This window comes from Eulemur rufifrons, chromosome 28 (assembly GCF_041146395.1).
Source record: "Eulemur rufifrons isolate Redbay chromosome 28, OSU_ERuf_1, whole genome shotgun sequence".
Classification (NCBI taxonomy): Eukaryota; Metazoa; Chordata; class Mammalia; order Primates; family Lemuridae; genus Eulemur; species Eulemur rufifrons.
Window position 1 is genome coordinate 60005862 of NC_091010.1, and position 15443 is coordinate 60021304.

General features: G+C 34.7%; 1 protein-coding gene across 1 annotated transcript in view; it reads right to left on the minus strand.

Annotated features, from left to right (window-relative positions):
• Positions 1 to 15443, minus strand: part of PDZD8 (PDZ domain containing 8) — a 76466-nt gene that overhangs the window by 48190 nt on the left and 12833 nt on the right. The window contains exon 2 of the mRNA XM_069460126.1: positions 1584 to 1706. Coding sequence (XP_069316227.1) covers positions 1584 to 1706 — 123 coding nt within the window. The remainder of the gene's footprint in view (positions 1 to 1583; positions 1707 to 15443) is intronic.

Below are 15443 nucleotides of genomic sequence, written 5' to 3' on the forward strand. Positions count from 1 at the left end.
AAAGTTTATAGTGAATAGTTCAGCTGTCACCTTGACCCCTGTCCATCATTATCAAATCACTTCCTTCTCTCTTTACCCTGTAAGAATGTTTATTGGTTTCTCATGTATCCATTCTGAGATTTACTATACAGTTCCTTATTAAAATAAAGTACATTATGGGTACTCCACCAATTTTAATGCTTTTCTTTGTATCATTTATCTCAATTTAACATGACCTAAATAACATCTGGCTACATTTTCTCAATGCCTTATGCAGTCTTTGATTCCTGTAACAAGGTGTAAGTGAACAGTATTTTAGATAAAGCAAAAGAATAGTGAGCAAAGGTGATAACAAAGCTATTTGTTACATAGCCACAAGCTACCTGACATCTAATCAATCCATAACACCATTGGCAACATTAAGGCAAATGTACTAGTTTTTTTCTAAATACCTAGCATAGTACCTAATACATTTATTTTATTGTAGACTGCAGTTCCTTTTACAAAATACACAATATATTTAGTCCCTTTTTTTTAATAAAATTCCTTGTCAACCAGACTTCCTATTATAATGATGCACAATCCTGAGTCACCCCAGGACTTAAAAGAAGATTAAGTATGTTATCAATATACTCAAATTAACCTATTAGCAAGGACATAAATGTATTGGGTACAAAATATACAAATGTATTGGGTACAAAATATAACCTCTGTACTCAAGGATTTATTTTTATATATAGGTTGGAAATAAAAGTGCTAAGTACCAAGTAAAGTGGTACAAACAAGTGTCATAGACATCTAATCTGAGGATAGTATACTTGTACTTAGAATGATCAGGAGAGACATTAAGAAGGTTAGCTTTTGAGCTATTAGGTGACAAAGACTCTTTGCTTAGCCAAACTTTAGTCAGGTTTTCGAATCTTCGGCCAGGCCCATCTGTGCACTTTCTAACAAAGTCCAGTTTTAGCAAAGAATCCCCATCCTTGATATCTCATCATCTTTCACTGTCCCCCTGGTAACATGTGATCAATCTGGACTGTTTTCAGCAAGAATTGTGATAGGCTGGTTTAGCCAGAATACCCCTTACTCTTGATGTTTCCTATTAGTAATTTTCTGTCCACTGATCCCCACACTGCTCCTTGGCTATAAATTCCCCCTTGTCCATGCTGTATTTGGAGCTGAGCCCAATCTGTCTTTCCCATTGCAAAACCTCACTGCAATAGTCCCCATACCTATCACAATGGTCCTGATACTGTGCTTTAACAAGTATCATTAAATAATTTTCTCTTTAACATAGGAACAGCTCTCCAATAGATAAATTCAAAATAAGCCAATAGTGTATTATGCATCTAAAAAGTTAGGGAATGATTGCAGAATAAATGCCCCACCTCCTCTCCCCCCTATTACTTTCTAAAACATGGTTTATGTTTTTTGTAAGCTCGAAAAGACTGCTTTTATGAAATTAAATTTATGAATAAAGAATTTACAGGTAAGTAGTACAATTTAAATTAACACAAAAGGAGAATAAAAACAAATACTGCTTAAGTACATTTTCACAGCACTTTCTTTCCCATAAGGTAGTAAAAACAAAACAAAGAACATACCTGCTACATTCTAACAATGTAACTTTAAGACGGCCTTCAGTAAGTGCCCACTGTTGTATATGGATATGCTCTTCATCTTCTTCAATTCCTTGCGAGGTTTGGTATGGAAAAAACGGCTTAAACCTGACAAAAGTAAAGATAAGTCTAAATTTCTGAAAAAACATCAAAGTTTAAAGCATAAATAACGAAACACACATGTGTGAAAACAACACACACAAAAAACAAACACCTAATAATACCACATGTGCTCTACAAAACCAAAGTTTACCACACCCCCCCATAACTGGCAGCAAATGGCCCCTTCTCTGTGGCACCCAGAAGTCCTGGTTCTTTGGCATGTCCTCATTTACAAGGCAAGACATTTAGAACAAAGAAAAGAAAAATCTAAAGGCAGCCAGTAGGCCTTGAAGCTTAGGTGGAGCAGGAGAGAGATCCTTTGTGAAACAGATGAGAACAGTGTTTCCACAGTACAAGATCAAAATTCAAAATGCATGCAACATGGAAATAGTATATAGTCCCCTTTGTATCTGTGGGGGCTTGGTTTCAGGACCTCCCGAGGATATTAAAATCTGCGGATGCTCAAGTCCCTGATATAAAATGGCATAATATTTCCATATAAACTATGCATATTTTCCCATACATTTTGAATCATCTCTAGATTGCTTATAATACCGTATCATTGTAAATACTATGTAAATAGGTGTCATACTGTATTGTTTAGGGCAGCAGTCCCCAACCTTTTTGGCATCAGGGACCAGTTTCATGGAAGACAATTTTTCCATGGAAGGGGGTAGGGGGTGGGGAGTGGGGAGAGCTCAGGCGGTGATACAAGTGATGGGGAGTGGCTGTAAATACAGATGAAGCCACTCACCTCCTGCTGTGCATCCCACCCACCCAGTTCCTAAGTTTCATGGAATACAATTTTGCCATGGATTGGGGGGGGTGGGGTGATGGGGTAGGGTGCAGTAGAGCTCGGCGGCCCAGTCCCTAACAGGCCAAGGACTGGTACTAGTCCATGGCCCAGGGGTTGGGGACTGTGGGTTTAAGGAATAATCAATCACAAGAAAAAAAAGTCTGTTCATGTTCAGTACAAGTGTAATATTTTTTCCCAAATATTTTCAATCCATAGTTGGTTGAATCCATGGATGCAGAACCCACAGATACAGAGGGCCAGGACAACGATGATAGATAGTAATTAGTACATGATAATGATAATGACAGTATCAACAACAAATAGCAGCAGCAAAGGTATTCATCAGAGATGTTTGCTATTGCCAGGCAGTGTGTTAGGTGCTTTACATGTATTATCTTATTTTATGCTCACAAGCCTGAGGCAGTATTACTAGCTCCTTTCTCCATATGAAAAGAGTGATGCTTAGAAAGGTTAAAGAAAGGTTAACTTTACACATTGAGTAGCTAAACCAGAATTCAAGCTAATCTGACTCCATCAAAGCCCGACTGCACAACACCTCAGTTACCTAAGAATTATTTAGGTATTTATGTGCTCATCATTAATACCCTTGTTTTTATGAAGAAGCTTAGGTTGAGTTATAAACTGTAGCCTTTAAAAAACTTTTAAAACACAACTCATACTCCTCCATTAAAGTAAAGGACAAACAAAATGAGAGAAAATTGGGCTTAAGGCCCTATAGTTTTCAATTCACCCTACACACTGTCACTAGCTATAACGTTTGTTCAAAAAAAGTTTTAATGGTTTCCCACTGACCATCAAAAAAAAAAAAAAAAAAAAAAGTCAAAAGTCAGGTAGGCAGAAACAATGAGAAGGGAGAGGGGTATCTTGAAAATTTGGTTAAGGCGATTTGGTATGAGAATAAAAAAGAATTCAAACTTAAGGAACATATTGCTTTGAATGGCATCAAGGTTAAGAAACTGGAATATGGAGAAGGAAATGTAAATCTGCATATTAGGCAGGTCTGTATTAAACAATATTTATATAAATAACACAAAACACAGACCAAGAAGACTTAACCATGAACAGAACATAAATGTTACCAATTATATAAAAATGAGAATGCATTTTAATGAATGAATTGAAAAAACTGATATATCGGGAAAAGACAAACGGGAAGGTGAGAGAGAGAGGGTATTACTGAGCTTAATACTCATCTATCTTAGGAAGTCAATAAACAACGTCTAAAGTTGCAGACTTAAGAATAGCTGTGTGATACTGTTTAGTAATACAGAAGTAACACTATAATTATTAGTATAGTTAACACTTATTGAATACTTAGCATGTAAAAGGCATTATATTTATTAACTTAATTCCCACATCAATTCTATGAGATAGGTACTGTAATTAGCCCACATATTGCAGATGAGGGAACTGAGACAGAGAGGTTAAATAACTTGCCCAAGGATAAACAGCTAGTAAGTGGTAGACCTGAGCTAAGAATCTAGGTAGTCTAGCTCTAGAATCTGTGCTCTTAACCAATGCCTCTTAAAAGGTGTTAAAAACAGAAATACATAGTTACAAATGGTTGCTTCCCAAAGAGTGGGACTTAGGGTAGGAAAGCAAAGGGTTTAGAAAAACAATTACTTATTTTCATTGTAAGTCCTTATGTTCTATTTGATTTTTAAATTACATGCATTAGCTAAAATGAAAAGACAGACAATACTAAATGTTGGAAAGGATGTAAAACTGTGGGTATAGATTATTATAACTATTTTGAAAACGATACAGCAATATCTGCTAAACCTAAAGAGACACATACCCTAAAACCCAGCAATCCTACTCCTAGACATAGATATATACAATAGAAATGTGCACAAATGTTCAAAGACACATGTAAGACTATTCAAAACAAGATTATCCAATTGTCCATCAACAGTAGAATGGACAGATCGAGGTATTATACACATACACAGTGGGATATTCCACCGCAAATATAAAGAATTATATCTATACACAACAACACAGATTAGTCTTTCGTCTCACAAACATATTGCTGAGCCAAAGAAGCTAGAGCAAAAAAAAAAAAAAAAAAGTGTGCATATGATATGATTCAATTTATATAAAAGTCAAAAGTAGGACAAAAAAAATAAATAAGGCAATGGTGCTAGAAATCAGACTAGTTACTTTTTTAGGCAGAGGAGGAGACAGTAGTGACTGGGTGACATATGGGAGCTTCTTGATTGCTGGTAATACTCTGATTGTTTTGATTTTTTTTTTTTCTTCTGCTTGTTTTGAATGCTGATTTTATGGGTCTGTTCACTTTATAAAAATTCACTGAGCTGAATTTTTATCACTAGTACATTCTTCAGATGGTGAATTGTTATTGAATAAGAGTATAAAGAAAAATATATTTGATTTTAAAACGTGTGTTACTTTAGCAAAATTTTAAAATATTTAAATTTTATACCTACAAGGGAAGCCAAGCCTCCTTCTAATATTGGAGAAAATGTTTTGTAACATCTAAAATATGTTTTTTATTTAAGGGTATCTCTTCATGTTTGCTCTATCAGCACCCTTAATGCCAGCTGGTTACATCTCTATCACATGGCAGCAGTAAAACTGTTTGCAAACACTGTGATCTTTAGAGAGAAAGGGTTTACTACAAACACAGTATAAAAATATGCTGAGGTCTAGATCTACTCTTAGCTTCAGTTGAGCTTGTGTGTCCTTGCCCAAGGGATAATTCCGCTATAGTTTTCAGATCAATAAAAGGGAAAACTGTGTAACAATTGGAGTTAGTGAAAAAAGGACACATTGTCTAAATGCATAGCAAGTCTTCTAACTCTGGAAATATTCAGACAAAGGTTAGATGAGGATTTGTCAGGGAGGGATGGTGTTATGAAAACACAAAATTCAGAATCACATAAATACAGATTGTTGTCCTAACTTAATCACTTACAAAGCAGTTGACTTTGGCAGGGCTTTTCATCTCCTTGAACTTCAAATTCTTGTTCAAAAAAGGGAGAGGGGAATAATATATGCTTTTGTTTCCTATGAGAGGATGAAGTAAGATTAATTCATATGGCACCACCTTTTAAACTATAGGGCACCATATAAATGTTATTTGCTCATCACAAAAGGAATTCTTAAAAGTTTAAGGAAGATACAACTAACTAGATTACCTTTGAGGTACCTTCCAACTCAGTCTAAGATTTTGCCCCATATTTAGGACCACATGTTCTTTCTTCCACACCCATACATTGAGACCTCAATTATGGCATGAATAAAGTACTCTAAGAAAAAAACATTCTCTCCCTTTTTTTAAAGCAGTTTTTTTTCTACATGATGCTCAACAATAATATGAATTTTATCAATTAATCAATGAATAGAAGAGATGAAAAGGGAATCTTGAGATATTATCTAGTCCAACCTCTTCATTTTCTACAAGGAAACGAAGGCCCTGAAAAGTGAAATGATTTGCCTGCACAACTAGTTATTAGCAGACCTATCCTTTGGAACTAAGCCTGACTCCTATATCTTTGCATACCTATATAAAAGTACACTTACCTAGCATTTATGTGCCAGGCATTATTCTAAGAGCTTTATGTATATTATTAACTAATTTCATTTTCACAACACGCATCTGAGAGTATTTCTTTTTTTAAATTTTTTAACTGACAAAAAATTATATGTATTTATCATGTACAACATGTTTTAAAATATGTATACATTGTGGAATGGCTAGATTGAGCTAATTTACATATGTATTATTTCACATACCATTTTTTGTGGTGAGGACACTTACAATCTACTCTCTTAGTAATTTTCAGGAACACAATTGTTATTAACTATAGTGACCATGTTGTACAATAGATCTCATGAACTTATTTCTCCTATTTAATTGAAATTCTGTATCTTTTGACCAGTATCTCCCCCACTATTGTGTATACCCACCAACCCCTGGGTAACCACCATTCTACTCTCTACTTCTATGAGTTCAACTTTTTTAGATTTCACATATTCAGTGAGATCATATGGTATTTGTCTTTCTGTGGCTGGCTTATTTCGTTTAACATAATGTTCTCCAGGTTCATTCACACTGTTGCAAATGACAGGATTTCATTTTTTAAGGCTGAACAGTATTCCATTGTGTATTTATACCACAATTTCTTTATACATTCATCTGTTAATGGACACTTAAGGATGATTCTATACTTTGGCTACTGTGAATGAATAATGCTGCAATGAAAACAGGAGGGCAGGTATTGACATACTGATTTCATTTCCTTTGGATATATACCCAGAAATGAGATTGCTGGATCATATGGTAGTTCTATTTTTAATTGTTTTGAGGAACCTCTATACTGTTTTCCATAATGGCTATACTAGTGTACAGTCCCACAAAGAGTGTGTAAGGGTTCCCTTTTCCCCACATCCTCATGTGACAGTATTTCTACAGAGAAATTTTTCCAGAGGCAGAATTGCTGGCTCAAAGAGAACACATAAGTAAAAACTGTTCTCTTAAAAAACTGGACTGCTTTAAAAAAGTCGTATCAGAAAGGTATGAGCACACATCCATGAGAACAGTTAAAATTAAAGAGAGTAACCATATCATGTTTTGGCAAGGATGTAGGGCAACTGGAACTCTCACACACTGTTGGTTGAAACGTAAAATGACATAACTCCTTTGGAAAAAATTTTGAGTTTCTTAAAAAGGCAAACATATAACTACCAAACGAGTCATTCCACTATGTATTTACATGAGAATGAAAACATATGTTCCCATATGTTCACACAAAAGCTCGTGCATGAATGCTTACAGCAGCTTTTTTTATAATGGCCAAGAACCGGAAACAATCCAAATAGCTATCAGCAGATGACTGGATAAATGGATAGTATATCCACACAATGGAATACCACTCAACAATAAAAAGGAACAAACTATTGATGCTCACAACAATATGGATAAATCTCAAAATCACTGTTGAGGGAAATAAGCCAGACAATCTCACAAAAAAGAGTACATACTGTATTATTCCACTTACATAAAATTCTTGAAAATATAGCAACAGAAAATAGATCAGTGACTATCTGAGGAGGGGAGAGGAAGGAGTAGATTACAAAGAGGCACAGGGGAACTTTTAGGAATGACAGAAGTGTTGGTTATCTTGACTGAGGTGAGGTTTCACATGTCTATACAGTTTATTATATCCATTATATCTCAATAAAATTATTAAAAAAAAACAATGGAATATAGTGTGTAGTAAGTCCTAATACAATGCTATTTTTACTAAAACACATTTCCTAATGGATATCTGTATTACATATCTGTATAATTTCTGTAAAATCAGAATATCTCACTGTTAATGGTTTACCGAAAGTTGATTCTAGTGTTAATCACGGACTCTCTAAGTTACTTTAGATATCTAACATCTAAGATTTTCAAAATAGTGTCTTCTGTCTTCCAAATTATTTTGTCTATGTTATGATGCTGAGTAAAATTATAAAGAACTCGATAAAACTGTTCATTAATTCTATAAATACTGCCCTGGAGTCCTAGAAAGTGGAAACCAATAATAATGGCAACAATCTGGCCAGTGCAATCGGATGGTTCTCAAACTTTCTCAACCTACTCCTCTCAGACAGACCCATATTTATCACATTTCAGAGGGAGAGGGCAAACAAGCCCATGTGATTAGAATGTCAACTATTCTCTGTTCTAATAAAAATCCATCTAGATCATAGAGAACACTACGAAATAGTCATTTATGACAATACACCTTGACATTTTCTAATTTGGTTATTTAAAAAAATGACTCTAAGCTAGATGTTAAATAATTATTATTAATTTTTAAGTTGAGATAGTGGGATTGTGCTTTTTAAAAAGAAACAGACATATTATGTCTACAAGTTGTTTCAAAATAATCAGGGGAGGGGTATGTGGTAAGATATAAATGAACAAGAGTGGCTACAAGTTAATGACTGGCTACAGATAGGGGTAGAGAGGGTTGTTCACTGAAATATTCTCTTGACTTTACTGTAAGCTAAATTTTCTAGAATGAAGAATTAGAAGAAGTTTGCTCTATATACTAGAACAACTTGGCTTCTGTCTTCCTGTTTCCTTTCTCTTTCTGTACTTTGCGATAGCAACATCATTTGCTCTCATTGCTTTTATCACAGCTCCATATATTGATGCCTAAAAATGAATTAAACACCTTTTCTTCAAACTTGCTCCTCCTCTCCTGTTTTCTCTTACTGGCACCACCAATTTCATAGACACTTAGAAATCTGGAAGTTACCTTTTATTCCTCCCCTTCTCACAACCAGTCTACCCACCTTCCCGTGCATCCCTTTTCCTTAAAGTGTCTTTTCTATTGTTCTATTAATATGTTTTTCATTGGCCTAGTTCAGGTTTTCACTGGTTACTTAGACATTGGGAGTTCCGAAATTATGTTTCCTTGTCTTTAAAAGGGTATTTTTTTAACCAAAACAAAGCCTCTTTATTTATTTATTTATTTTTTAATAAAAAGCTATCTCACAGGACTATTACAAAGATTTAAAGAGTTCATATACGTGAAGCACCCAGTAGAGTTCCTGGCAGGTAATAAGCCTACAAATTCTGGCTTTCTTCCCTTTTCTATGCTCAAGTCTTATCAAACTGGCTTCCTCATTGAATCCCTAAAGATATCTTACAACATCATGATTTTTCTGTTCTTTTGTGATTTCTTCTACCTATAATACAATGCACTTCCATCCCATCTCCCTATGTCTAAAGCTAAATTATTCTTTAACAGGTAGCTTAAATGGCATATCATCTCTTCAAATAGGCTTACTTCAAATAGAGAGATCAATCAAATTTAGATACTTAGAGACTACAGTCATATTTCAGGCTCAGGAATGCATACAATATTACATCCTGCCTAAGGAAGAGAGAAGAACAAGTAGCTATAAACAGGCTATTGGGAGTCCTGTGTGGTTTTTGCCTTTTAGTTTGACAGTCTTGGGCTCTTGATTCTCTTACATTAGGAACTAGCAAACACAAGTGTTCTCTAAATTCTCCTAAACCAAATATATAAACTAGGTAAATCAGGGAATGATCATTTTAAAAATGTGTCTACTTTTATTATGCTTCAAAGGCAGTACTCCTTCAGAAAATGAGTACCCCCTGCTGCATTAAAAATATAATTTACAAAACCTCAGTTAGTCATAACTTTTATGGTATACATTATTATGTAAACTATGGAACACCAATACAAAACTAAGTATAAGCCAGAAAGAAAACAAAGTTCAAAATACTCTTATTTTCTGTTACTGATAAACCATGAACCTAAATTTCAAATTTTCTATTTTACTTAGACATTTCAATTGATACATGATTAAAAGGGCACTTCATACACCAAAGTCCTCCATTCTTACTGAGGTTAGTACTACCATATTATTTCTCCTGAGAAACTGTACCTGTTGACCACTCTGATCCCATACCTAGCCCCATGTCCCACATGGGAAGTTCCTTTTCACTCTTCAAGTTACACTTCAAAGTCACCTCCTCTCTGTAGTCTGCCCCACTACTTTACTTTCTGGTAATTGCTTCCTTATCAACTTCTAAAAGAACTTTATATACACTTCTATTATGCTACTAATGCCTGTCTCTGTCTTTCTAGCTCTCTCCATACTACCCCTTCCTCCCAACTAAATTGTGAGTTGCCCAAGAAAAAGCATCTTACATTATAGGCAGTATAGAACAGTGGTTAAGAGGAGACTCTGGAGCCAGACAGCTTGGCTCGGAATCTTGTGCCACTTCCCAGCAATATGACCCAGCAATATGAGCAAACTTTGTCTTTAAAACCCTCAGTTTCCTCATCTGCAAAGGAGGAGAATAATTATACGTACCTCACAATGCTGTTATAAGGATTGCATAGAATAAAGAAAAGCATTAACATCATGCCAGCAAACACTCAATAAATATTAGTTATTATTACTTCAGCTTAAATTCTTGGTATTCAACAAAAATTCCTGGCACATAAATTGGCATTTAATATATATCCATCGAAATAAAGAAGCTATTTAATGATACGAAATACAGCTTAAGATGGGTGTAACTTTTCATTATACGATAGCTGAATTTTTCTGAAAATCTTTATAAGTTTCTAAAAGAAATTATATAAACACTTTGTTGTTCTGCTCTATTACAACAACTGTGATCTATTTTTTTAATCTTAAGTTATTATATGCATGTTTTTCTCTTTTCTAAGACCACAGGAGCCTTAAGTCTTGGAGAAGATAGAATTTGGATCTCATTATAATAATGAGTAAAGACAAATGAGATCCAGTTCCCAGTTTGTAAACTATCAATTTGTAAACTATCAATTGGTTCATTCCTTTTTTTATTCTCAATCAACTGAGAATTCCCTGTAGATTCTATTTTTAGAGAGAATTGTGTTGAATCTGGAATTGCCTAATATTTAAAATAATTTTCCATCTTATCATCTAATAAGTTTTAAAAAAGGACAAACTCAATTTGAAGATTGTCATTAAAATTTGAAAATAACGAAAATAAAACACAAATACTGACTTATTCCACAGAATATTAAATATGAAGGATGATTCCACAGATATCTGATAACTTAAATCCCTTCATTTTACTGATGAGAAAATTAGAAACTAAAGAGATTAGAGATATGCACGAGATCTAGCTGTAGACCTGAGTCTAAAAACACAAGTACACTGACATCCAGGGCAGTGCTCTTTTAGGAATGAAGTTATATTTAAACGTACCAGACTAACAATGTTACCCATTTTGGGCAGAAGCTATGTTATTCTTATTCTTAACTGCATTTACAAAAGCTAAATTAGGACAGTATGTTAACACAATAATATATACTCTACCATTAAGGCAGACACCCTAACCTGGGAGGGGTAAGGGGGAGAGAAACAAGGAGGAACAAAAGAGAAAGACAAAAATTAAAAATAGATAGCTTTTAAGTCATAAGGAGTACTTACTAAAAATTCTGTCTACATAAAAATTGAGTTCATCTTGGCCTCATTTGTGGTTTTGGAGTATTCCTTGCCCTCCTCTTCTATAATATAAAATTTTTTAATCTTTAAAAAATTAAAGTACTTTAAAATATAACATGTTATTATTTTGACTTACAACTTTTCACAGAGACTTAAACTTTCTTCTAATAAAAGCAATAAAACAGTAAAATATTTAAACAAAAGAATACATTCAATTCTTTGAAATAATTTGCATAACTGAAATAAAATATAGGAAAATGCTTATGTTAAACTGCTACACAGAAACTCAGGATATATTGCTGAATATAGTATGATCAAACAAACCAAAAGTCTATGTTTAAAAAAGCCTACAGGACCATGAAAATTTGAACACTAACTAGATATTTAATGACATTAGGCATTACTGTTAACATTTATCTTATAGCTAATAAAAATAAAAATTCTTATCTTTTAGGCATACATACTTAGTATTTACAGATAAAAAATGTGGGATCTGCTTCAAAATAATCCATGGATGGGGGGAGGTTAGAGATAAAACAGGATTGGCCATGAGTTAACAAGTGTTAAATTTGGGTGACAGGTATACGAGGGTTCACCTTACTATTCTTTTTTACCTTTGAACTGTTTGAAATTTGCCATAATAAAAACTCAAATTTTAAAAGTTCCCTGTTTCTTAAACTGTACACTGAATATGATGATATAAAAGCATGAGCTCTGCAATCTCAGAGACCGGGGTTTCAATTTGAGTAACTTATTTAACATTTTTGAACCTATTACTCACTTATAACTGAAATATGGCTATTACGGTATTACTCTGCGGGTTCAATGGGTACTATACATATAAAACACATAGCATTGTCCTGGCTCAAAGTAGAAGCTCAATAAATTTAGTCAACTTTCTTCCCCTTTTATATCTCCTTCCTCTTCTTTCATGGACTATAGAATAGTTCTTTACTGATTACTGAGCCTTAATCCTCACTGCTGCATTCCACACCCATTTTTAATATCCATCATCCCTGATCTCTTTCTTCCCTCTGATTTTCTTCTCCTGGATTTTCCATTATTTATCCGTCACTTCTCAGCTTCTTTTTGACAAGACAGTTTAACGTAACTAAGCACACAGGCTTTAGAGTCAACACTTGGTCTTGAATTTTGGCTCTAGTACTTACTAGCTTTGAGAACTTGGTCTAGTTACTTCAACTCTGAGAGCCCCAGTTTCTTCATCTATAAGAGTTAGATAATAACAGCACCTATATTTTATATAGTTTTTTGTAAGAATTAGATGAGAAATTTCTCACAAAGCACTTGGCACAGTGAGGTGCTCTAGAAATATTTCCTATCAAACTTTATATTTACCCAAATTACGGCTGGTCTCCTACAGACATGTCAGACAGCAAACTTCTTCCCTTCCACAAGGAACCATTTCAAGACTCAGCAATCACCATGTATGATGTACAAGCTCATGGCTGTTTGTCTTCCTCAAGCTTCAGATTCCACATGGCCATGATTTCTGTCCCCACACTAGTTAATTTTTAAAAATATTGTATCCTTTGTGATGATATCAACTTGGAAGTACAAGAGAAAAAATTAATAATAGTATGTCTCCCTACATTAGTTATCACCTTTCTACTTCTGCATCCTTAAGTTTTATAACTAAGCTTATATTAAACTGAATGTATTAAGAAACTGACTTAAACTCATGGAGAATTGTTCTATTTATGGAAGTCCTTGGTGTGTACTATACTACCCTTGGGCAAATGATTTTAATTTCTATACTCCTATAGAGAACAAAGTACTCCTGAATAGTTATGAAACTAATAAAAACAATGATAACAAATACTGTTACAAAAAAACTTTCTCTCATTCATCCATATATACCTAACATGAAATACCCACCTTTATCTAAGCTCCTAATTCTGCATAGAATGATCAAGATCTAAAATGTCACACAATTTTCCAAAGTGGTTTTTTATATATATGCTTAACAAAAGAGTGATAATTGAGGCTTCAGGTCCCTCATAATAGAACTCAAATAGCTGGTGACTCAAAGGTGAGTCAGTGTTAACTGATATCCTATGCACCAGAGAGATAAGGTATCAAATGAGATCAGTTGATCAGGGAACCAAAGTAATTCTCTTGACCATGTCTGCCATATCTTATATCTTTTTATGTTCATCACAACCCACAATGTGAGGATCCTTTACCATAGCCCATGATCAATTAAATCAAAATTCTCAGGTATCACAGGGCTAAAAATGGGCAAATCCAAACTCCTATTCTCTACCGGCTCTCTCAATACATGCCTTTGAATAAGATAATATAAAAGTTACCACTTTATACATTTCTAGCACTTCTGTAAATTATGCAATCTGTCATACACATCTTTGATTCTCAAGACTCATAACAATAAACAGTATTAGAAACCTTATTTTACATGTCAGGAAACCGAAGTTGAGGAAGCTCAAGCAGCTTGAGTAAATCACAGAGTAAATAGTACAGTCAAAATGGCGACAGATCCACTCAACCATGTATGCCCTACAACAGCAGTCCCCAACCTTTTTGGCACCAGGGACCAGTTTCATGGAAGACAATTTTTCCACAGACCGGAGGCTGGGGGTAGGGGCAGGGGAGGCATTTGGGATGATTCAAGTGCATTACATTTATTGTGTAGTCAAACATCTCTGCTAATGATAATCTGTATTTGCAGATGCTCCCCAACACTAGCATCACCATGTCAGCTCCACCTCAGATCATCAGGTATTAGATTCTCAAAAGAAGTGTGCAACCTAGATCCTGCCCATGTGTCGTTTGCAGTAAGGTTCACGTTCCTATGAGAATCTAATGCTGTTGCTGATCTGACAGAGGCTGAGCTTATGCAGTGATGCCAGCGATAGGGAGCGGCTGTAAATACAGATGAAGCTTTGCTAGCTTGCCTGCCACTCACCTCCTGCTGTGTGGTCCGGTTCCAAACAAGCCACAGATCAGTACTGGTCCACGGCCTGGGGACTGAAGACCGAAAACCTACAACCCCAAGGTGTATAAGCAATACTAGATAGCAACTGAAAATACTGTATGGTCTAATATTTATTAAAGCTGAGAAAGTGAGGCAACAGAGGTGGCTCCTTTACATATGGTAAAAACAAACTTCAGGTTATACCAGCAGTTCTCATACATTTTGTTCTTAGGACCCCTGCATGTTTTTTTAAATTACGGAGGACCCCAAAGAGTGTTGTTTATGTGGGGTATGTCTATTAACATTTCCCATATTAGAAATTTAAAATGATAACATTTTAAAACATAAGAATATACAAGCTCACATTCCATTAACTGTCAGGATGATAATGTCATCACAAATTGTTCAAATTTCTGGAAAACTCCACAAAATGCTTGTGAGAGAATGAAGGTAAGAAATGCAAATAACATTTTTGTATCATTATAAGAATAGTTTTGACTTGGTAGACCCCTCCCATTAAGGTCTCCAAACTCAAAGGGGTCCCCAACCCACACTTTGAAAACCTACTGAGTTAGACTGCAACAACTGAGTCATGGCAATTCTTTTTTAATTTTAAGTTGTAACCCATTACCTTACTTTAAGTACACTGTTTCTCACTACTAGATTAAAAAACAAAACAAAACAAAACAAAAAAACTTTGGAAGAAGGACTGTTTTAATGTATTCCCTCTTAGCATTAACTCTTTCCCCAGTGCATTGTGCCCTGGACAAAGATGGTATTAAACATTTACTGAAGAAACTGAATTGCTTCTAAAGTCTTGTGAATTAGGGGAGAGAAATCATTTTAAGGCAAAATTACCACCCCCCCACAGTGGTAAAGACATGAACAATGAAGCATATAAAACAGAAATCTGGTCTTCTTAAACTAGTAAGATGTATCAAATAGACAAAAGCTTGATTCCAACTATGAAGGAACAACA